Here is a 23,484-nt window from a genome sequence, read left to right as displayed (position 1 = left end):
GCTCCTTGTAGACTGAAATGGTGGCCTAATCAGAATGATATCTTCAGTCCTAGCTCAGTGCCTGGCACACAGTGAGCACTCAGGGAATTTTAACAAAAGGGAATGTATGCTAAGATATTGAGGACTTCATTTGGTCAAGACATCAAAAATTCTTTCTTAGCATTGTCGACTTTTTTTTTTAAGATTTTATTTATTTGCTTGAGAGAGAGAGCGAGAGCTAGAGAGAGGGAACAGAGGGAGAGGGAGAAGCAGACTCCTTGCTGAGCGGAGAGCCCAATGTGGGGCTCAATCCCAGGACCCTGGGATCATGACCAGAGCTAAAGACAGACACTTAACCGACTGAGCTACACAGGCGCCCCAGCATTGTAAACCCTTAGTGAGAAAATTAACCTTGTGAGCAACTCTGAGTGACCCTTCTTCGTCAGAAAGTCAAGCAGAAGGAAATTTGTATTTGTATTCCCAGAATACAGTCCAGAAGTTTCAGATTTTCTTCTTTCTAAGAATGTTTTATTTGCTGGCATAAGCAAGTTGCATTACTACATTACCATATTCTTATTAGATTAATAAGAATAATGAGGTGAAAATGAAAAATGTTTTTCTGAAACACCAACATCAGGAATAAAATAGGCAGCGACAATGAGAAAAAGGGGTAAAAGGAACTTAATGGATCCTGGTAGTAGTCAGATTTTATCTTGTGGAGACAAGCATGGAAGCTGTACAATTACTGAATAAAACTTACAAGGTTACAAATGGTAGTGGGAAAATTTAAATAAATACTTTGGAACACTTCATTCCTAAAAAATGGGGGGAGAGTTGAGAACCCAACGCCCCAGAGCATCTGCATTACATTACTGCCCGGAGAGCTGCCTGTAGGACCAATAGAGAACCACAGTTGAATCATGGCTCCACCACTGGCTATTTGTAGGTGAGAAGGTGATCTAAGCTTTTCATGTAATTTCCTGGAGCTCTATGATTCTCCTCTACTGAGGACTTGCTTCTCTCTTTCTACAGGACCGTTTTAATACCTGGCATGCCCTTTGAAACCTTTAGATGAAAGTTCGCTGGAAAATATAAGAGGCTACTCCTGCTGCCCAGTTTTGCATCTGCATGAGCGCCTTGCATGCAGGCTTCATCAGATGAATAAAATCATGTCAAACCAAAAATGTTTCTAGTGGGCTGTTTGTCAAATACACCAGCCAGGCCAGTTAAGAATTAACAATATTGAAATGGCCTCTGGGGAGTACAAGAATATAGCCTTTCCAGCATTCACTGGATTTCTGCTAGCATTTCTGTAAGCCAGCCCAGCAGCATTTCACACATTCGGTTGTATTAGTGATTGAGGGTCTATGAGTGAAAAATATTATTATTCCTTGGCTTCCGCCCCTTAGAATTTGCTCCTACCACTAGCACTGCCTCCAAACCTGACTTTGAAACAGCTACTTGTTTGATATACATGTTACTGGAAAACATTTGTGAAGTGTGGAGACTTAACAGGGAAAGAAAAAACAAGTTTATCCATTTTGGTGAAGTTTCTAGCCAAGAAATTGTTTGAGAAAACCACATAGCCCTTCTTGAATAAAAATGGCTGAGTTATGAAAAACCAACCTAAAAGCAATTTAGACTTGAGAAGAAAACCTGTCTGAGTTCTGAATCTAGTTGTAATTCCATCCTACTTTGTAAAAACTTCACACTGGGATTTCTTAATGAGTTGTTTTAGACTTAGTACTGACCCTAGTGTTTGAGTAGGGGTGGGGAGAACCTTTAAAATGTGTATTCTTGTGAGTATTAGGGTTTCCCAAGCAAAGTAACAAGCTGTGTTCTTTCAGCCATTGTGAACCCCAGCTTATGTTATCAGCCAAGAGAAAGGTCCCTGGGGTTCCCTTTGTAATACTCAGTTTCGCAGTAATTAAAGTTGCTGCCAGCAAAACCACTTGAGTATGAGATCATCTCATGAATGAAAGGAAAAATAATTTCTGTGTCTCATGCTCCCCTAGAAATCACTTGAGGAAATTTTGAGACCCTAGTAAACCACTTGCTTCTCCACAAGCCCTGACCCCCCCTTACCTCCTCGATTTTCCTCTGAGCCTTGGGTTGGGACAAAATGATTTTCTGTTAAGCACCTTTTATGTGCCAAGTATTGAACTCAATGTTTTACGGTCATTATCTTGAATCTTCACAATTCTAATAAGAACCATTATTCCCATTTTAGAGATAAGGAAACTGAGGCAGAAGAATCAGGCTTCAAACCCAAGTTTACTTGATTCAACAGTCTGCAGTCTTTCCTTGGCACTGTACTTGTATGGTGGTTTATCTAGCATTCCCCCCATAGTTCCTAATGCCATAAGAATTATTAACTACCAGGGTGCCTGGGTGGCTCAGATGGTTAAGCGTCTGCCTTCGGCTCAGGTCATGATCCCAGGGTCCTGGGATCGAGTCCCACATCAGGCTCCTGGCTCGGCGGAGAGCCTGCTTCTCTCTCTGACCCTCTCCCCTCTCATGCTGTTTCTCTCTCGCTCAACTGTCTAAAAAATAAATAAAATCTTTAAAAAAAAATTATTAACTACCAAATGTGGCTTCCACACATATTTAGAGCTCAGATGCAAGGGAACACTTTAACAGGATTATATAGAAATTTCTCAAACTAAGTCATAACAACAGCACCAGAATATTCATTCCCATCCCATCTATTAAGTTCAAATTATAGCCAACTGTTCATGCAAAGGGAAAGTGACAATTGACAAGGAATCAAATAACTTGTGACAAGAGAAAATGAAGTTTATATTTTAACCTTGCACATCAAAAATCTAAACCAGCATCTAGCTCCTGTTCTGTTGAAATAAATTAAGCACAATTTGACCTACCACGCCCAAAAAACTAAATATGCTTAATGTGGAATTCTCATAAGCTTTTTTTTTTTCTTCTGCAATGCACTGCATTCTTAGTTTTTCATAATGAAACACTTTAGAACTTTGGAGGAAATTGCTAAAACTTTTTTCTTTATGTTTTTAGAGGTGGTTGCCATCTTTCTATCATTACCCGTCTTTATTTTTATTATTGGGAGTATTATTAACCTTTCAAAATAAATTTTTAAAAAAGCAACTTCTCATGGTAAAATACAATCCAGACACAGAAAAATCACATAAGACAAATATATAGCTAAATGAATTTTTGTAAGGCACGTGCTCTTGAAACACCATCCACGTCAAGAAATAGACATTGCCAGTCACTCTGGAACCAATCCACATGCCCTAAGCAATCACAAACCTCTTTTTTCTCCCCAAATGTAATAGCTCTCCTGAATTTTATGGTATTCACTATCTTGTTTTCCTGAGCATCCCTTTTTTTTTTAACAGTAGTTTGGTTTCCCAATTTTTTAGATTTTTTATATATTTTTTCTCCCCTATTAGTAGTTCTGTGAGTAAATAAACTTTACTACTTAGTACAGTGCCTGTGTGAATGTATCTCTATTCATTTGGGTTGTCTGAATCCTATTCTCTTGTAAATTCCTCAGGAAGGCCCCAAGAGAACAATATTCTCTAAATTCTTGCATGTTGACAGCAATTTAAGATCTTTATACTTGAAAATCAGCTTGGCTAAATATAAAATTCTTGGCTCACATCATCTTTAATATGTCACTACAGTTTTATTGGTAATCTAATTTTCTTTCCCTTATAAATAATTTGATATTTTTACTTGGACGCCCAAAAGATTTTTCTTTTTAAAGACCAGTAACTTTATAGGATATCTCGGTGTTGGATATTCTGGGGTAACTTTTTCAGGGAGTGTATGGTTTGGTCTTTCAATGTTTCAAATCTTTTTTTTTTTATTTTCAAGATTTTTTTTTAATTATAGTTCTTAATAATTGTTCTCTTTAATCTGGATTTCTTCTTTTGAGGATTCATATTATGTGTATATTAAATCTTCTCTTAATTAAAATTTATTACTTTCTCTCAGATCTTTCTTATCTCTTGTCTTTTTTGATATTTAAGTTTTTCTCCTTTTTATCTTCTCCTCATCCAAAGGTGTTATCTGTTGTGCTTATTCAATATTGCATCCCTTCTAGCTTAGTCTTCATTTTTAATGATTTTTAAAATTTTTCCTTTCTGAGTGTATCACTCCCTTTCTGAGTTTCTATCTCTGATGTAAGTTATTCTCTCATATATTGTATCATTTCATTAATGTCTTCTGGACTCAACAGAAGTACGTATAAATAGAAAAATAGAAGTTAGAAAAACTAGAACATTTTTTATCTTTGGGGGGTGTATCCTTCTGGCATATATTATCTATAGGTATGTTATTTTGCTATTCATTCTCTTTTTCTCTTAAAATAACTTTATGAAACTAAATCTTAATCAGGTGCTATTTCCAATTTTTATGTGAATTTTTTTCTTCACTATTAAAAGGAGATATGATTCAGAAACATTTTGTTATGGTTTTAAGCTGTATTTCAAAACAATGGCTGATGACCTTCTAAGACCTCCTGGTTTCTCTCCTTTACTTTTAGCTGGAACTTCTTTTTCCTTTGTCCTTACTGTCCCCGGACTGCTCAGTTTGGCGTCATTTTCTCAGGAGGAAGCTTCCTCGTGGATGAGAGTTTTATCTGTTAAGTATTTCGAGTTCCCAAGGGCCCAGACTAATCCAGTCCCTTACCACGGACCCCTCATAGGCAGCTGAGTTGGAACGTGAACATACCTCCCAGGTTGACTGCTATTCTCAAGGTGCCTTTCTACAGGTGCCAGTACCTGTCATTAGTGCTCTGGGAATTTTTCGGATCCATCCAGTACCTAGTTGCTTCCCTCTGCTTCCTCCTCTGCACCGTTTCTGATGCCGCAGATTGTGGCTTTGGAAAGTCTGTCTCTATAGCCCACTCATATTTTGGGCTTCATGGATATATCTTGTCACCTAATTTGGGTTTAGATGTTGTCCCTGAGTTTTTGGGTCTGCACACTAGATGTCCTATGAAGAAAATTCAGAGAGATTAAGAACTATGTCACCATCATCACCCCAGGATCCTCCTTGTTTGCTTTGTATCTTTATGCTTCATGGAGATTTCCATATGAGTTTAATGGATTGAGTAAGAGCAATGCTAGATATCAGACAGGTTACTTTTGTTCTTCCAGTTTATAGTGGGGATATTAATTCTCACCAAAAATGATATGGAGTTTTTCATTTTCAGGAATAAATGCAATGTAAAAATGAGTGTCCACAATATAAGTAGAACTGAAAAGATGATGGCTTTTTAAAACACAACTCTAGCAATTTTGCCAAGTATTGTTTACAAACAACTGTAACGCTTCCCCTAGAAATCAGACAACAGGAATGATTGGTGGCCAAATTATTCATAATTTAAATATACCTAAAACATATAGCTTTGGCTAGGACTAAAGTTAATAGCCAGACAGTCGGGAACATAACACAAATTACTGTCTTACAGTCCATGCCTTCATTCAACAAATATTTTTGGCAGTGAGTTAAATGCTATGAGATAAAGAGTATGTTTCAACTCAGTTCCTAACTTGATGAGATTTTTTTTTTTTTTTTTTTTTTGGTAAGACTTTACAGGACAATAAGGGAAGGAGAAATTTGAAGCAAAGTCAGGAATAACCATAGAGCAAACCATCCCCACTCTGGCCCATATTTGACTTCTATCACTTCCCCTAAGAGGCTGTGTTCTCTCCCTCCACCGGACCTTCTCACATGCTATTTCTTCTGCCCACAATGACCTGTCCCCTTCTAGGTATAGCCTACTCAATCTTCAGGTCTCGACCTAATCTTCACTTCTTTATTCTCATAACACCTTGTACTTCAGCTTTGGAAGGTAAGTCACACTGATTTTTCTTCCCCATAGATCGTATGTTCCATGAGGTGCAAGTACCATGTCTGCTCGGTTCACACCTGCATCCTCAGTTCCTGGCCCACTGTGTGGGTCTAACAAGTGATAATGGAAAAATAAATATCTGAAGCTCAGAAGGGTGATTGCATCTGGGAAGTCATATGTGGATTTGTCCCAACTACAGTTAGAAATGATAGGGGCACCTGGGTGGCTCAGTTGGTTAGGCGTCTGCCTTCAGCTCAGGTTGTGATCCCAGGGTCCTGGGATCGAGCCTCCCATCAGGCTCCCTGCTCAGTGGGTAGTTTTCTTCTCCTTCCCGCTGCTCTTGCTCTCTCTCTCTCTCACTCCCTCCCTCTCAAATAAATAAATAGAATCTTTTTAAAAAATTAAAAAGAAATGATATACAGTGTAATATTCCTTTGGATGATTATAAATGTTTTTGTTTATTTTAGCTAGGAGATAATTTTCTTTTTCTAAGATTTATTTATTTATTTGAGAGAGAGCATGTGCTCACATGAATGCGTGCACGAGAGCAGGGGAGGGGAAAGACAGAGGGAGAGGGAGAGAAAGAATCTCACTCTCCACTCAGCATGGAGCCCAACAGGGACTCGATCTCACGACCCTGAGAACATGACCTGAGCCAAAATCAAGAGTTGGACACTTCACCACCTGAGCCACCCAGGCTCCGCTAGGAGATAATTGTCTATGTTAGAACTTAAAAAATAAAAATAACGTATGAGCATTATGTTTTAGATCTAACAGAACAAATAGTGATAGTCAAAAGAAGGCATTCTTCTGTTACCTGATGAGAGCAGCTTGCAGCAGGTTGAGATTAGAAATTGTAGCTGTTGGTGATAAGAAATACAGGTTGCAGTTGTAGAACATCTTTTCATGTAAGCCATACTTCAGAAAAGAAAAAGATTAAAAATAAATCTAACATGGTTTTCCAGGTGTGAGCTGTTAACCAAAAGATTATAAAATCTATCACACCAAGGGTATAAAGAACAAATCTAGCAAAAACAATATTTAAGCATTCCATAAACATTAAAGGATTCAAATTTGTCACAAAACACTATTAATTTCATGAAATATCATGAATATCTATGACTGGCCATCTAGACTGGAGTGGATCTAGTGAATAAGTATTCAAACGAAGCCCACAAAATAGTCTCTAAAAGTCATGATTTTAATGTACAGGAGCTTTTGACAAAATCCTTAAATGGAAAATATAAAAGAAATTTCTTTTTTTAAATTTTAATTCCAGTATAGTTAACATGCAGTGCTGTATTAGTTTCAGGTATACAGTATAGTGATTTAACAATTCTATATATCACTCAGTGTGCATCATGATATAATCTATAATTATATATATTCTATATAATTCTATATATAACTATATATATAATAATATATTATAATAATAATTCTATATATAATATAGGATTCTATATTATAACCATCAGTTTCTTCTCTATAGTTAAGAGTCTGTGTTTTGGTTTATCCGATTTTGAGAATGACACAAGTAGCTCAGTGGAAATACCTAGATTTGTTTAAAATAGGATCTCTGGCAAAAGCAGTATTATGAGCACAGTTCCAGTTGCCTGTCCCAGCATAATACCAGGCAAGTCTATGCCAATGGGTTAAGATGCTATGCTGAGCCTGCCTCTTGAGTTTTAGAAAAATCTGGGTCCTGCACCTCTGCTTTGGTCATGACAGTTTCTGACAGTCTGCTTGAGCTGCTTTACTTGGAGGAGCATTAGAATCTGCTTCTAATGAAAGATGCTTATAAATACACCCTCATCTCACTAAGGCCCCACGAGCGGGCTTTTAAAAAACAGTTTCTCCACAGGCCAATGGATCACATTCGCATTTATTTCTGCTGTGTTTTCCTTTGGATTTGAGAAGGAAACGTGAAAGCTTAAGGTCATAAACAATCAGCAGCAGCTTTCTTGGCATGATTCATTTCTATAAGGAGGTAGAAAGGTAGACCAAATGACATTTCTAGGATTTTTCCAGACTTATGTTAGACAATTACGGGAATGTTTTATGATTGGAATTGGCAAGCCCCTCTCCTGGGATTTATCATTATGTGCGAGCATAGACTTTTAGGCTATGTATCCCACACCGTGCCTAAGACACTTTAGGGCTTAAAAATGTTTATTATTCCCTGCCAGTTAGCACAGAGGGCTGGAGAACTGCGCTGATGATGCCAAGTCACAGGCCCCATCCCTGTAGAAGCCAGTTAATGTCAAACAAAGGAAAGATCCATTCCCTGGCTAAAACATGCACCTTGAATCTCAGCCAGCTCTTGGCTGCACGAAAATTCAATGAGTTTACCCTTGATCATAGGAGGACCCAGGAAAGGGAATGTAGGTGAATCAGTGCAAAACCATCATCACTCTTGAAAAGAAAATCTAAATATAGTCATTTCCTATTCACAATGTCAAAAGCATTGTCTTCTTAGAAGACATTATAGATTCCACAACTTGATGAAATTACTTTTTTTGTATCCTTAAATCCTTTCCTACATGTTGATTATTGTTGGAATGCTGATGGTGACAACAGGCAGAATCTACATTAGGTGTGGGTCACGGAGTGACATGAGGCTCATAGAGAACATGTATTTCCTGGCTACAGTCAACAGTATAATGGATTGTCTGACTCATATTTGAAATTAGTTGCAGTAGGCTATATATACTCTTCTTTCATGGAGTCTCTTTCCAGCTTATGGCCACATAGAGATGGTTCTTTAAACTTTGGTGGAAGATTTACCAGGTTTTCCATTTTAAATTTATTTTTTTATTTTTTTAAAGATTTTATTTATTTATTTGAAAGAGAGAGAGAGCATGAGCAGGAGGGAGAAGTGGGAGAGGGAGAAGCAGACTCCCCACTGACCAGGGAGCCTGACTCGGGGCTCGATCCCAGGACCCCGAGATCATGACCTGAGCCGAAAGCAGACTCTTAACCGACTGAGCCACCTCAAGGCCCCTCCATTTTACATTTCGATGAAATATAAGACAAAACAAAAAAACAGAGCCAAATAGTTTCATCCTCAATCCCAGAGAATGGGGAAGAAACCCTACCTTTCACTTCAGATTCCTCTCCCTAAAATACATCACCCAGAAATTCACATTCTCCTTTTCTTAGAGGTCTTCTGGAGCACTTCCCAAAGCATTATCTCTGCCATGATATTCTCCTGGCCCCCAATCCTTATCTCCTTACCTTGCTTTATTTTCTTTATGGCACTTCTCTCTGTTATTACATTTGGTAATTACTTGTTTGTCTTTCTTGTGCCCTGCTATATCTCTAATGCTAAAACAATGTCTGGAATAGAATAGGTAATCAATATAGATCTATTGGAAAATGATTTGATTAAAGTGAACATAAATTAATAAGTAGATATTATGACAGCAAGAAAATGACAAGCATATATGGTGACACATTTTTCAAAACAGCTTTGCCTTATTTTAAAACACGACTTCCTTCCAATTACCCATTGTCTCAATCTGCCAAGGGAAAAGCCTTACAAAATCTGAATATTGGTTTAGTTTCCTGACAGCGTTGCAAGTAATCCCTAGTTCATTTATTAACCTTTTTTTCTTAACTTTTAAGTCAAGTTATTTCTTTTGGTCCTGGAGGTAAAATTGATATAACATAAAATTAACAATTTTAAAGTGCACAGTTTTGTGTCATTTAGTACATTGACAATGTTGTGGAACCATTACCTCTATCTAGTTTTAATGCATTCTCATTAATAAAATTATTTTTAAAAAAACTAATTATTCATCTTGGAGTGGTAGAAAACTAATCCATTACATTATAAAATGGTAAATAAAGGGAAAGAATCAAGTATTTATCTCAGTATCCCTAGGTAGCTACTACATGGGGTAACCAAATACTAGATGAAGGAAAGTAGATATTTTTAAAAGTACTGACAAATGAAAAAGAAATTAAAAGAAATTATTAATTTCACTATTTGGGACCCCCAATGAATTAGTAAATCTAGCCACTGAGCCTAAGTATGTACAAATATCATAAAAAGAAAGACATCTTGGCATTCTGTGTCTTTAACAGAAGAGTACAATGCCATCTATAGTTTTGCCAAAGAGAGGAAATAGAATTTGTCCAAGCCTCTGCATTTAGTTGCAAATTTTCTAGAAACAGAGAGAACAGAGAAACATGTTGAACCACATCATGATACACAATTAGCAAAGTCCAGACTGTGAGGAACTCTGTAGGCCCAACTCCCTAAATTCTTCAAACAATAAATTGTAGGAAGAACAGGCTGAAGGGGAAACCTGTAGATTAAGAGATTTAAAAGACATAACAATTGTTGCTAATGGGCAATATTAAACAAAGTGTCTAAGGATGCACATTCAAAAAATGCAAAGAAATTATAAATATAGAAGTCATGGTATGGTTACTTTGGAGAAGAGAGAGATGAGACTGGCTGGGACAGGACATATAAACTTAAAGTTATATTTCCTGAACTGAGTAGTAGTTACAAGAGTGTAATTAAAAATTCATTAAGTTCAAATAAAATAAAATAAAATAAATATTCATTACGTTCCCTCTAAGATCAGGAACAAGATGAGAGTGCTGGTTTTCACCACTGCTATTCAACAATGTACTAGAAGTTCTGTCCAGGGCAGTTGGGCAAGATATAGAAATAAAGGCATCAAATTAGAAAGGAAGCAATAAGTCTATCTCTACTCATAGATAGCATGATCCTATATATAAAAAACTCCACAGAATACACACAGCTATTAGAGCTAATAAATGAATTCAGCAAAGCTGTAGGATACAGGAGCAGTACACAGAATTGAGTTGCATTTATATACACTCACAATGAACAATCTGAAAAAGAAATTTTAAAAAATTCCATTTACAATAGCATCCAGAAGAATAAAATACCTAGGAATAAATTTAACCAAGGAGATGAAAAACATAAAATGAAAACTATAAAACATTGTGAAGGAAATTAAAGAAGACCTAATAAACGGAAGGACATCCCACATTCATAGGAAGACATAATATTGTTAAGATGTGATTACTACCCAAAGCAGTTTACAGATCCAATGCAATGCTTCCCAAAATTCCAATGGCTTTCTTGTGGAAATGGAAAAGCAATGCTCAAATTCATATGAAATTGCAAAGGGCTCTGAATAGCCAAAACAATAATAAAAAACAAGAACAAAGTTGGAGGACGCATATCCTGATTTCAAAGCTTATTACAAATCTATAGTAATCAACATATTGTGGTGCTGGGATAAAGATAACCAGGCAGACTAATGGAACAGAACTGGGAGCCCATGCATCTATGGCTAACTGATTTTGAACAAGGGTGCTGAAACCTTTCAATGGGAAAAGAACAGTCCTTTCAACAAACAGTGCTGGGACAATTGTACATGCACATGCAAAAAGAATGAAGTTGGGGCCCTTCTCACACATTATACAGAAATTGGCTCAAATGGATCAAGGACCTACATATAAAACCATAAGATTCTTTGGAGAAAACATAGGTGTAAATCTTCATGACCTTGGATTGGGCAATGGATTCTCAGATATAACACCAAAAACACAAACAACAACCAAAATAGATGAATAGAACTTCATCACAATTAAAAATTTTTGAGCATCAAAGATCATCACTAATGGGCGCCTGGGTGGCTCAGTTGGTTAAGCGACTGCCTTCGGCTCAGGTCATGATCCCGGAGTCCCGGGATCGAGTCCCGCATCGGGCTCCCTGCTCGGCAGGGAGTCTGCTTCTCCCTCTGACCCTACCCCCTCTTGTGCTATCTCTCTCACTCTCTCTCTCTCAAATAAATAAATAAAATCTTTAAAAAAAAAAAAAAAGAGCATCACTAAGAAAATGAAAAGACAACCTACAGAAAGAGTAAGAAATAGGGGCGCCTGGGTGGCTCAGTCGCTAAGCGTCTGCCTTCAGCTCAGGTCGTGATCCCAGGGTACTGGGATCGAGCCCCACATCGGGCTCCCTGCTCCGCGGGAAGCCTGCTCCTCCCTCTCCCACTGCCCCTGCTGTGTTCCCTCTCTCGCTGGGTCTCTCTCTGTCAAATAAATAAATAAAATCTTTAAAAAAAAAAAAAGAAAGGGTAAGAAATAGTTGCAAATCATAGGTCTGTTAAGGGTTTAGTATCTAGGCTATCTAAAGTGCTCATAGAAATTACAAAAGGACAAACCACTCAATTTAAAAATGGGCAAAGGACTTGAATTGACATTTGTCCAAAGGAAATATACAAATGGCCAAAAAGTATATGAAAAGATGCTCAACATCAGTAACCATTGGGAAAATACACATCAAAACTATGAGATACCACGTCACACCCACTAGGATGGTTAAAACCACCAACAGCAACAACAACAACAAAACCCAGAAAAGAACAAGTGTTGATGAGGATGTGAAGAAACTGGAAGCCTCACATATTGCTGGTGGGACTGTAAAGTGATCCAACCACTGTGGAAAACCGTTGGGCACCTCCTCAAACAGTTGAAGATAGAATTATGATGTAATTCTGTCATTCCACTCCTAGGCATTACCCAAAAGAATTGAAAACAGGCGCTCAAGTAAGTACGTGCACACAAATGCTCATGCCAGCACTAGTCACAACAACCAAGGAGTAGAAATAGTGCACATGTCCATCAGTTGATGAGTCAATAAACGAACTGTGGCATATCCATACAATAAAATATTATTCAACCATAAAAAGGAATGAAGTAATGATACATGGTCCATCGTGGAGGAATCCCAGAAATATTCTGTTGAGTGGAACAAGCCAGACACAAGAGGTCACACACTGTATGATTCCATTTATATTAAATATCCCAAATAGGTAAATCCTTAGAGACAGAATGCATGCTGGTGTTTGCCGGGGACTGGGAGGAGGGCAGAATGGGAAGAAAATGCTTCATGGGTAAGAGGTGTCCGTGTGGAGTGATGGAAATGTTTTGCACCTAGATAGAGTTGATGCTTACCAACACTGTGAAAGTCCCTAGGGCCACTGAACTGTCCACTAAATGGTTCATTTTATGTTATGTGAATTTCACTTCAATAAATGATTTTAAATGCACTAAGCTATTAAAAAACATAACCTACAATCCCACACATACCTCTTCATAAACTCTGTAGGATAGACTAATGTGTAAATGTACTTTTCTCTGAGAAGAGACAAGAAGGTAGGAGTGCATACTCTCAAATGGTAACTTTGGACAAGGAAAGGTTGGGCTCTCTTCCTGGCTCACATCATTATGGTAATTATTTCATAAAATGAAAAGTTTCCATTTCCCCCATGTATCCAGTTCATTCTAACACATTTCCTCTGGCTTACTGACAGCCCGTTTAAACATATGTTTCTTGTATTTTACAGACATACTTGGCAAGTGCAAGACAAAATTGACGCAAACAATGTGGCTTACACAACCGGGAAGCTAAGCTTTCACACTGATTATCCAGCCCTCCATCATCCACCTGGGGTAAGGTGAGCCTCAACATATTTTCCACAAGGCAGGCCAAGGACCAATATCCTCCTATATTTTGAGTCTAAAGACTCTATGTTTCACTAGCTAATTTGTCCTACATAGATCCTTCTTCAAGCACAATCCAAACACGAAATCTCTGTGCCTAAAATCCTGAATAGCCTGACATTCCCAAGGGATAGAAGATTTTGGTGTATTTTTTAAAAAACATTTCTTTGTTTCCTTTTGGAAATAACTATTGGCACTTTTTGCTTTGTCTAGACAAATTTTATGATAGCAGTACATCTTGAGGTCCTTTTGCATATTTACCATTCCCAAGAGAGTTAAAAGAGAAAATGAAACCAGGTAACACAATGTAGGGTTTTCCCATTAAGTCACATGGCCACTAATCTTATCAGTTAGCCATCACTGCATAAAAACCACTTGATAACTTAGTTGCTTAAAAGAATACTATTGGGGTGCCTGGGTGGCTCAATCAGTTAAGCATCTGCCTTCGACTCAGGTCATGATCCCTGGGTCCTGGGATCGAACCCCATATCTGGTTCCCTGCTCAGCAGGGAGCCTGCTTCTCCCTCTGCTGCTGCCCCTGTTTGTGCTCTCTCTCTCTTAAATAAATAAATAAAATCTTTTAAAAAAATAAATAGAAGGGGGCGCCTGGGTGGCTCAGTTGGTTAAGCGACTGCCTTCGGCTCAGGTCATGATCCTGGAGTCCCAGGATCGAGTCCCGCATCGGGCTCCCTGCTCGGCAGGGAGTCTGCTTCTCCCTCTGACCCTCCTCCCTCTCATGCTCTCTGTCTCTCATTCTCTCTGTCTCAAATATGTAAGTAAAATCTTTTAAAAAAATAAAAATAAAAATAAATAGAAGAATATGTTTTTACATATTCTTACGTAAAAAATATTAGCACATGTTTTTACAATTTGGGCTGTGTTCAGCTGGGCAGTTCTGCTCTTGGGCTTACTAGGAGCTGATTGACCTGGGTGGAAAACCTAAGGTGGCTTGTCTCTGCTCCACTTGATCTGTCATCCTCCAGCAGGCTAGACCAGGCTTACGTGAATTTTCAGAGAGCAAGCCAAAACATAAAGGCCTCTTGAGACCTACATTAGTAATCAGCACAATGTCAAATGGACGAAATAAAGTTTAAAAAATTAGTCTAGAAGGGACACCTGAGTGGCTCAGTTGGTTAAGTGTCTGCCTTTGGCTCAGGTCATGATCTCTGGGGTTCTGGGATCAGGTCCCGCATTGGGCTCCTTGGTCAGTGGGGAGTCTGCTTTTCTCTCTGCCTGCCGCTCCCCCTGCTTCTGCTCTCTCTCTCTGACAAATAAATAAATAGAATCTTTTAAAACAATAGACTAGAAAACTAAAGATTCTAATTTAATATTTTAATTATCTGCTATTTCTTATGAGTTTAGGTTTTGTTTCCAGGTTAAAATTGAAAGCCTAAGGGACAGTGATTACATGGCTTTGTAAATATTCTTGAAGTACAATATAATGCTTGACATTTTCATAGCATTTTTTACTTTTTCAAAGTATTGCTACATATATTATGTTGTCTGATCTCTCTTAACATTCCTGTAAGACAGACGATTGATCACGTCTTTTTATGTTAGATGACAAAATGACACACAGCAACGTTAAATGCTTTCACCGAGTGACATCGGATAAAAGGACATTTAAAATGGAACCCAGGCCTCTGACTAGTTAGTTTTTTCACCATACCATGCTGATCTTGAGTTGGATTTTCTAATTACCATAATTTACATAATGTGATGAGCACAGACATCATCAGACATTACAAACTCTTTAAATACAGGAACTGAATCTTCCACTTCTCTCTATCTCAAGACTTAGCCCAGCACATTTCACATAATAGACTTCAAAAATATGCTGTAAAGAGGCAAAGAAACACCACAAAGTTGTACCTGTCTCCATCAGCGAATGAAACATTCAAAGATAAGTGACCTGATAGATGCTTCTTAAGTGAAAGATGATTCCTAAAATGTCTAGATTGTAGTAGGAGAATAATTAGAATGTAGGCAGCTGTTTGTGCTATTGGTCAAGTTTCCATTTGGAATCATTTAGGGATCTTTGTACCAAAGTTTGAGCTTTTTTATAACAAATAGAATAAGTCACTTTTCACTGCAGATGAAATGATCTGAATAATGAGTTACCTGTTGAGAGTTGAATTTCATCAATCTGGATCATGTGGGGCAGAGATAAAGTGACACTTTTTTTTTTTAAGATTTTATTTATTTATTTGACAGAGAGAGACAAAGCGAGAGAGGGGACACAAGCAGGGGGAGTGGGAGAGGGAGAAGCAGGCTTCCCACTGAGCAGGGAGCCCGATGTGGGGCTCCCTCCCAGGACCCCGGGATCATGACCTGAGCCGAAGGCAGACGCTTAATGACTGAGCCACCCAGGCGCCCCAAGGTGACACGTCTTTAAAGAAACACAGATGTTCCTTCGCTCACTGTCTTTAGGCCGAAAGTCCCATTACTTTATAGGCTGCTATAAAGTAACATCTAGAAAGAAAATATTTTTGGTTCTGAATGAATTACATGAAATAGAATTTGATTTTATACATATCAGGTGTATATGTACTGTTTGAATTAGGTGACGGAAGTGTTGTCTGGCACCATCATATTTTTTCTTTCATAAGATTGCATTAAAATATAAATATATAAAAGAAGATTATTACTTGGCCTTGTCATATATGTAAAAGACATCAATTGATCTTTTTTTTAAAGATTTATATTTGAAATATTCTGTGACTTCATTATGGCAAAATCTAAGGATTTAAAGAACACTGATTCTCTCAAAGACTGAGTTGTGCCATTGTTCTGCCTTCTTGGAGTTTGGTAGACTTGAGGCTGATGTTTCCATTTTATCCTCTTGTTAATCATGCTGCTTCACTTTTTATCACCCTGCTGATGAGATGGTTTTCTACAGTGACTGGTCAGCTTATGCACATATTTTTTCAAGCTTAAAAAAATGGCATCAGTTTAAGGTTGGAACAATTATTAATGTAGATCAGTTCTCTCCTAACATCAGAAAATAAGGCATAATCAACCTGAAATGGGAATTTAAATTTACAAAGCACATACATACACACACCACACGATACTAAACTATTGAGTCCCATAAAAGAATTTCCCCCTTTTATAGGAAAAGAACTTGCTGTACGATGATTTTGAGGCAAATAGACAAAGCTTTGAATGTCAGTTTTGCCATGTATAGCTGAGTTCTTACTAGCTGGCCAACTTTTTCACTTCTGGGTCTCAGGTTCTTCAACCATGAAATGGAGAGGAAAGTATGAAATTCTAAGGACTGTTGTGAGGAATTGATAAATGTACAATCATAATTTGAGAACAAGTATGTATGAGATTTAAAATATTGAGAAAATGTGTGCAGTTTGGGGAAGAATGTAGGATTTGTGTTCTAGATCTGCATTACCCAATATAGTAGTCACTAGCCATATATGATCATTTAAATTTTAATTTAAATTAATTATGTTTAAATAAAATTTAAAATGCAGTTCTTCAGTCACATTGACCACATTTTAAGTGCACAAAAGCCATGTGGGACTAGTGTCTATGTATTGGGCTATATAAGAACATTTCTGTCACCACAGAAAGTTCGAATGGACAGCACTGTTCTAGACCATTCATGGAAATAACCAAGTGGATATTTTTCCCACTCATATTCCCCCTATTCTGGATGTTTGATCAAATTTGCCTCTTTCTTATTTTTGTTTAACTCAGAATAAAGTTGTCACAGCTGAATAGTGTTCCTTTCTTTAAGCAGAAAATCTGGTTCTAAACTTAGGTAATCAAAATCACTCACTTACACTAACTAAAGGAGTCATAGAAACCCCATCCAAAAAATATATTTCTATATTTTACTATCTTTTGCTTTTCAAAATGAAATAATGTTGAACATTTCCCCCTAAATCTTAGTAAAAATAAATATCCTTTTTGTTTCTTATTCCCAGTGTTTCTTGGGTTTATCCATCCCCATAGCCCCCACCCAACCTCCATTCCCTTCTTATCCTTTATACCTGAACTGTCTCTTTAAAATCTCAAGTAGTCACTGTCTCACTAATTCCCTCCTTTAAAAAAAATGTATCCTATGTAACACCACTGGACTGATATTCTTCAACTCAGTCTTGGCTACATTACATCTGTAATGTAAAACCCTTTAACAGTTCCCCTCTGTGCACAAGAGAATGTCCAATATTCTTCATCTGACATTCAAGACTCCATGATGAAGGCTTCAATGACCTTTTCAACTGGATTTATTCTTTTTAGTCGTGAACCTCTATTGCAACCAAACTTTTTGATACCTAGTGAGGCGTGCATTTTTGCACATCCTTTATCACTGCACTTGATTTGCTCTCTCCATTCTGCTCTGCATATCCAAAATCTTATCCATCCTCCTTTGCCCAGTTGAAATCCCATCTCCCCTGTAAAACCAACAGGAAGCGAGTAAATACTCCAACACGAAGTGTTCGCTCCCTGCAGCTATTATGATCTGTGCCTTTTGTTTACTAATGAACATTATTATGCCTATGTTCATGACTCACACTGAAACAATGTTTGAACTACAGAATACTGGTTAAAAGCAACTTTTTTCTCTCCAGTCCCTTTCCTTGCTGACACAAAAGAGATTTAAGAGGTTTTTTGACTTTAGTGCATTCATAACTTTCTGAATCTTTAACAGTGTTAAAAAATGTAAATGTTTACCATTTTAAAACGCATTTCTCTATTTCTTTTTACAGGTTCAGTTTCTGCACTGCATAAAACAAACAGTCACTGGGGGTGATTCAGAAATTGTAGATGGGTTTAACGTATGCCGAAAGCTCAAGGAAAAAAATCCTCACGCATTCCAGATTTTGTCCTCCACTTTTGTGGACTTTACAGACATTGGAGTGGATTACTGTGATTTCTCTGTACAATCTAAACACAAGATTATAGAGTAAGTACTATTTATACATTTCTCATAGCAATTAAATAGCTGACTGCAAAAGCTTCATTACCCTAAACCTAAAACTTAGAAGAAAGCTTCAATTAACTCCAGAGCTTATTTTTTATTAACAGTTTAATCCAATTTTAGAGGGAAAAAGAAAAAACAGAATATTTTCACCATAAAAAAAATCATTATCAAATTCCATGAACTCTCGCTCTTCCTAATTATTATGAGAGAAATAACTAAGACTTTATATACATTTGATTTTTTTCACATACAAGTTCTACATAAGTATAATCAGTACGATTATAGTAGTCAGAATCCTTCAGCCAGAAGGGAAAAGAATCTAATTCAAATTAGGTAGAGCTGATAGATAAGCAATGTCATCTGATATTGATCTCTTTTTTCTTCATCTCTTAGCTTTGCCATCCTCTGTGTTGGTTTCCTTTTCAAAGATGTCAGTAGAAGCTCTGCATTTTCATTGTCCTCAGAGCTGGTAATCACATACACAGAAAGCCCTTATTTCCCAATAGTTACAACAAAACTAGATGACTCACTGCCAGATTTGTATTTAAGTCCATCCTTGAAGTATTCACCATGGCCAGGAAGTCAGAGAATTCAACCGGCCATTCCTCGATTACATGTTCATCTCCGAAGCAAAATCAGTCTCATTTGTGAGAATGAAACAGGAATGTCTGCCTAAATTGATGCCAACAAAAATCATATTTCCCTACATAGGACATTTTATTATTTTTTCACTTAACATTATTTTAACATAATTTTTCTAAGTATCTACAAAGGCCACAGATTTATCCTTTTATTCAAGAATTATCTTACCTTGTGCTTTCTTGGAATTGATTTATTTAATCAGACCTCAGTTCATGAATTTTGGGGTGTTTCCAATTTTTATTTTATCTTATTTATTTATTTATTTTACTTAGTTAACATATAGCACAATATTGGTTTCTGGAGTAGAATTCAGTAATTCATCACTTACATACAACACCCAGTGCTCATCACAAAAAGTGCCCTCCTTAATACCCATCGCCCATCTAGCCCATCCCCCATCCACCTCCCTCCATCAACCCTCGGTTTATTCTCTATCTTTAAGAGTCTCTTATGGCTTATTTCCCTCTCTCCCTTATCCCCACTCCTTCCCATATGTTCATCTTTTTTCTTTCTTAAATTCCACATATGAGTGAGATCATATGGTATTTGTCTTTTTCAGCCTGACTTACTTCACTCAGCTTAATACTCTCTAGCTCTATCCACGTCGTTGCAAATGGCAAGATTTCATTCTCTTTGTTGGTTGAGCAATATTCCAATGTGTATATATACCACATCTTCCTTATCCATTCATCAGTCGACAGACATTTGGCTATTGTTGATAATGCTGCTATAAACATCGGGGTACATGTATGCCTTTAAATCTGTATTTTTGTATCCTTTGGGTAAATACCTAGTAGTTCAGTTGCTGGGTCATAGGGATGTTTCCAACTTTAGAGTTGAGTTTGTATTCTTCTTTTAGTAGAAGCCACATAATATGAAAATTAATTCATTTAACAAATAATGAAACCCCCAATATACAAACTCATCTTTCTTATATAAACATATGGCCTTCATTTATTCATTCAACAAGTTTTTATTGAAAGCAGCTACTCTTCTTGGTGGTTGGGATACATCCATGGACAAAACAAAGATTCCTGCCCTCACGTAGCTTAAAGTCTAATGGGGGAAGAAGAAATTCGAGATTTTAAAACAAATGAGTAAATTACAGTGACCGTTAAAACATTTTTTAAGTATTTAAGAAAAAAGAAGAAGTAGGGCAGAATAAGGGGAATCCATAGAACCACAGACTTAGGGAAGATGGAACTTCCATTATTCATGTATGGTGAGGAAAAGATTTCCTGAGTAGGTGATATTTGAGCATATCTTAAAATTTAATCTTTAAAAACTTAAAGGACTGAAGGAGTTTGTCCAGAAGAGGAGCAGTTTCCAGAAGCAGCTAGAGCAAGTGTCCTAAGAAGGCTCTAAGAACACTTCTGGTGTGTTCAAAGGACAGCAAGGAGGCTGGTGTGGAGCAGAGTTTTAAGACAGGAGGTCAGACGGGAGTAAGTTCATGTCAAGCCTTGTTATCCATGGTTTAAAAACATATTGCCTTTCACTCTTAGTGAAATAGGGAGCTGCTGCGAGATTTCGAGCAGAAGAGAGACATTTATATTTATATAAATTTATTTATATTTTAAATGGGTCACCCTGGCTGTTGTGCAGAATATGGTGAAGAAGAGCAAGGGCAGGAACAGGAAGACCAGTCAGGAAGCCACCGCAGGACAGTAGGCTAGAGGTGAGGGTAACTTGAACATGAGTAGCCCATGTGGTGGTAGAGGCAGTGTGGAGGAGTGTTTAAGGATGTGTTATGGGGGGGTGCTTGAGTGGCTCAGTCGTTAAGGGTCTGTCTTCGGCTCAGGTCATGGTCCCAGGGTCCTGGGATCGAGCCCCGCATCAGGCTCCCTGCTCCGCGGGAAGCCTGTTTCTCCCTCTCCCACTCCCTCTGCTTGTGTTCCCTCTTTCACTTTGTCTCTCTCTGTCAAATAAATAAATAAAATCTTTAAAAAAAAAAAAAAGAATGTGTTATGGGAAACAGCATATTTTCCTGACAGATGGGATGAAGGGTGTGAGAGAAAGATAGCCATCAAAAATAAATTCTAGTTCAGAATGCTGTTCTCTGAGAGGTCAGTCACCAAGGTGGAAAAGAGAAGAAATAACTTGGATTCCTAGTTTTAACATGACAGTTTTAACTATTCAAAAATTACCTTAAAAATCCACAACAGATGGCATAATTTTGTTGTGGCAGAATATAATTGCAGATTCTGCAAGGCTAGTGAACGAAGGCAAAACAAATAAACAAACCCTTAGTTATTGAGTGAGATTAATTGAATGCTCCTCATCTGAATCATAATTTGTCTTTGTTATTTTTTGTAGTAGAATTCCAGAATTTGGTCATTGTCAAGTGTTAAGGTCTCGGGGGATATCCCTAGAGAATATCAAGTGGTTAATGTTAATCCACTCAAAAATGTATTTTTAACAACAGGGGGTGAAACGAATAGGGTTTTCAATTAATTGAGGGACTTGGTTGCCTGGATGTTTGGGTTAATTTAATATTCCTCATGGTTAAATGTTTAACTCCTTTGAGATGTTTATGTCCTATCTAGTATAAAAAGATCTTGGAGGTTGCTGGCAGAGTTAGGGTACAATGAAGTATAATGAAAAATAAACAGATAAAGAAACTAGGAAAAATAATAATGGTGAGACTAAGCTACAGCAGTGCATCCTCATGCTTACAAGTTCAATCCCATGAATACCGTTCCTACTCCTTGCCTCATTAGTGGTGCAATTATGGTCTAATGACTCAGACTTGCTAAGCTACAGTCATAATATTAATGCCTACCACATACAACCAAAGTGGGAATTATAGAGACAATAGATAGACTCCCCTACCACAGTGCCTGGCTCTGAAAGAGCAGAATAAATTTTTTAGCTAGCTAAAATTCTATAAAGTCCAACACAACTACTAGTGATAGATTTCAGTTTCAGCTCTGAGTTTCTACAGACCAAAGCAAGGAGGCAACATAATCCATTTGCAAGATTCAAGACACTTCTAAAGTGTGAAATAAATTTTTCCTGCAGATTCCAGTAAAATGTGATGTGGTGAGCAACCCCACAGTGACATACCCACAACAAAATCAAGTAGTCCCATCAAATATCACAACTCTCAATGAGACAGACCATTGTAACTAACAAGGAGTATTCATGGCACCAAATCTGATTGCAGGAAATGATTCTACAGTCCTTTCACTGGGTTCCTTTGTTGGCATCACTGATGACATTTTGCTTTTGCTGATTTGCAGTCAGCAGACTGCTCGTTAACGTTTAAATGTGTGCCCCTTATGTATTGCTAGAATGTAACCACTTAACTATTTGTCTTTGGAGGCTTTTTACCCTTCCTGAGCGTGTAGCCCTGCATTGGGACCTCCCTTTCGTTCTGTGGCTGCACACAGAACGCTTACTGAGACTCAAGTTTGCGTTTTAGGTTGATCTTCAAGATGTCAACCAATCATCTCCTCTAACATTGTTCAATCCTTAGAATAATGTCTTCTCTAGACCTCAAAACTAAATTTTCTTTCTTTTCCCCTCATGTCATTGCTGAAAATGCTAAATAATGAATTTGTGTCTTGTTTTCTCAGATAGAAAGTAAACACCAGGCGAAAGGAGACAGACTGTTTCTCTCTTGATCTCTCTCTCTTTCTCTCACACAGAGAGAGAGAAAGAGAGAGAGAGAAAATATTTATTATTATCTACATATGTGAACTCTTTGGAAATGAAAGTGTAATACAATGGTCCATGGGGCACACAATTCTGATTTTCCTTAAGTTGATGAGTCACAAAATTCTTTTCATGATATGTGAGGATACACACACGGACTCTAAAAGAGAGAGCTCATTACTAGCATAACAATTTCCATCAAGGAATTCTAGCGTTAATTAAAAAAAGAAACAGATTACCAGAGTGCTTGTGCAGAAGACCTCCAAGAAGTTTCAAAGTCATGACAACTTTGTCTGTAACACAGAGGATGACACAAAGGGTGTCATCATTATATGTACAGAAAATAGAATAAGGGAAAAAGGAGAGAGGAGGGAAAGTGAGTTGGGAACCATAAGGCTAGAATCCTAAGATTAAAAGACAAAATGGCCTCAAACTGAAAGGGTCTGAAACCCGCAGTGTAAACTCTAACAGGGCAATTGAAAGGTCAGGTACTGCCCTTTGTGCCATTCAAACCTGGAGGCCCACAGTCTCTTCTGCTGACTGACCTTTTCCTTGATTCTTTGTTCACAAAGCCACAACCTGCAGGCCACAGAGTATTCTTTGTCTATGTGGAGAGGATGGGGAAGGAGGGAGGGCACTCCTTGCTTATTCAGTCATATTTGCTTTTTAATCAATATATGTAAATTCTGGTTTTAAGAGTCCAAGAGCCTTATTGAAAACCTGTTCCTTTCTTTCACTTTCTTTCCCCAGGGTGGGTTCAATAGGTAATTTTCCATCACTACCAAAATGCAAAGCACTGGGGCTAATGACCAGTTTTTAGAGTTTACCATTATAATTGCCTTTGGCTCAGAGGATTGAATATTAATCTGAG

The 23,484-nt window shown here is 37.6% G+C and overlaps 2 protein-coding genes across 4 annotated transcripts in view; one reads left to right on the top strand and one right to left on the bottom strand.

Annotated features, from left to right (window-relative positions):
* Nucleotides 1-23,484, bottom strand: part of CCDC34 (coiled-coil domain containing 34) — a 265,852-nt gene that overhangs the window by 31,264 nt on the left and 211,104 nt on the right. Inside the window, exon 12 of one of the 3 annotated variants that reach the window (XR_008507474.2) lies at nt 4,541-6,736. The exons of the other annotated variants lie outside the window; for them this stretch is intronic. The gene's annotated coding sequence lies outside the window, so the exon portion shown is untranslated. Of the gene's footprint in view, nt 1-4,540; nt 6,737-23,484 lie in introns of those variants that run through there. 3 annotated transcript variants of the gene reach the window in all.
* BBOX1 (gamma-butyrobetaine hydroxylase 1) overlaps nt 1-23,484 on the top strand; it is a 51,170-nt gene that overhangs the window by 23,666 nt on the left and 4,020 nt on the right. The window contains exons 4-5 of the mRNA XM_045893993.3: nt 13,219-13,324; nt 18,103-18,299. Coding sequence (XP_045749949.1) covers nt 13,219-13,324; nt 18,103-18,299 — 303 coding nt within the window. The remainder of the gene's footprint in view (nt 1-13,218; nt 13,325-18,102; nt 18,300-23,484) is intronic.

The sequence above is a fragment of the Mirounga angustirostris genome, unplaced genomic scaffold, assembly GCF_029215605.1.
Source record: "Mirounga angustirostris isolate CCGP_5_RB_7025 unplaced genomic scaffold, mMirAng1.0.hap1 SCAF_13, whole genome shotgun sequence".
NCBI lineage: Eukaryota > Metazoa > Chordata > Mammalia > Carnivora > Phocidae > Mirounga > Mirounga angustirostris.
The sequence above is the reverse complement of the archived record's forward strand: the minus strand, read 5'-3'. Positions and strand labels throughout refer to the sequence as shown.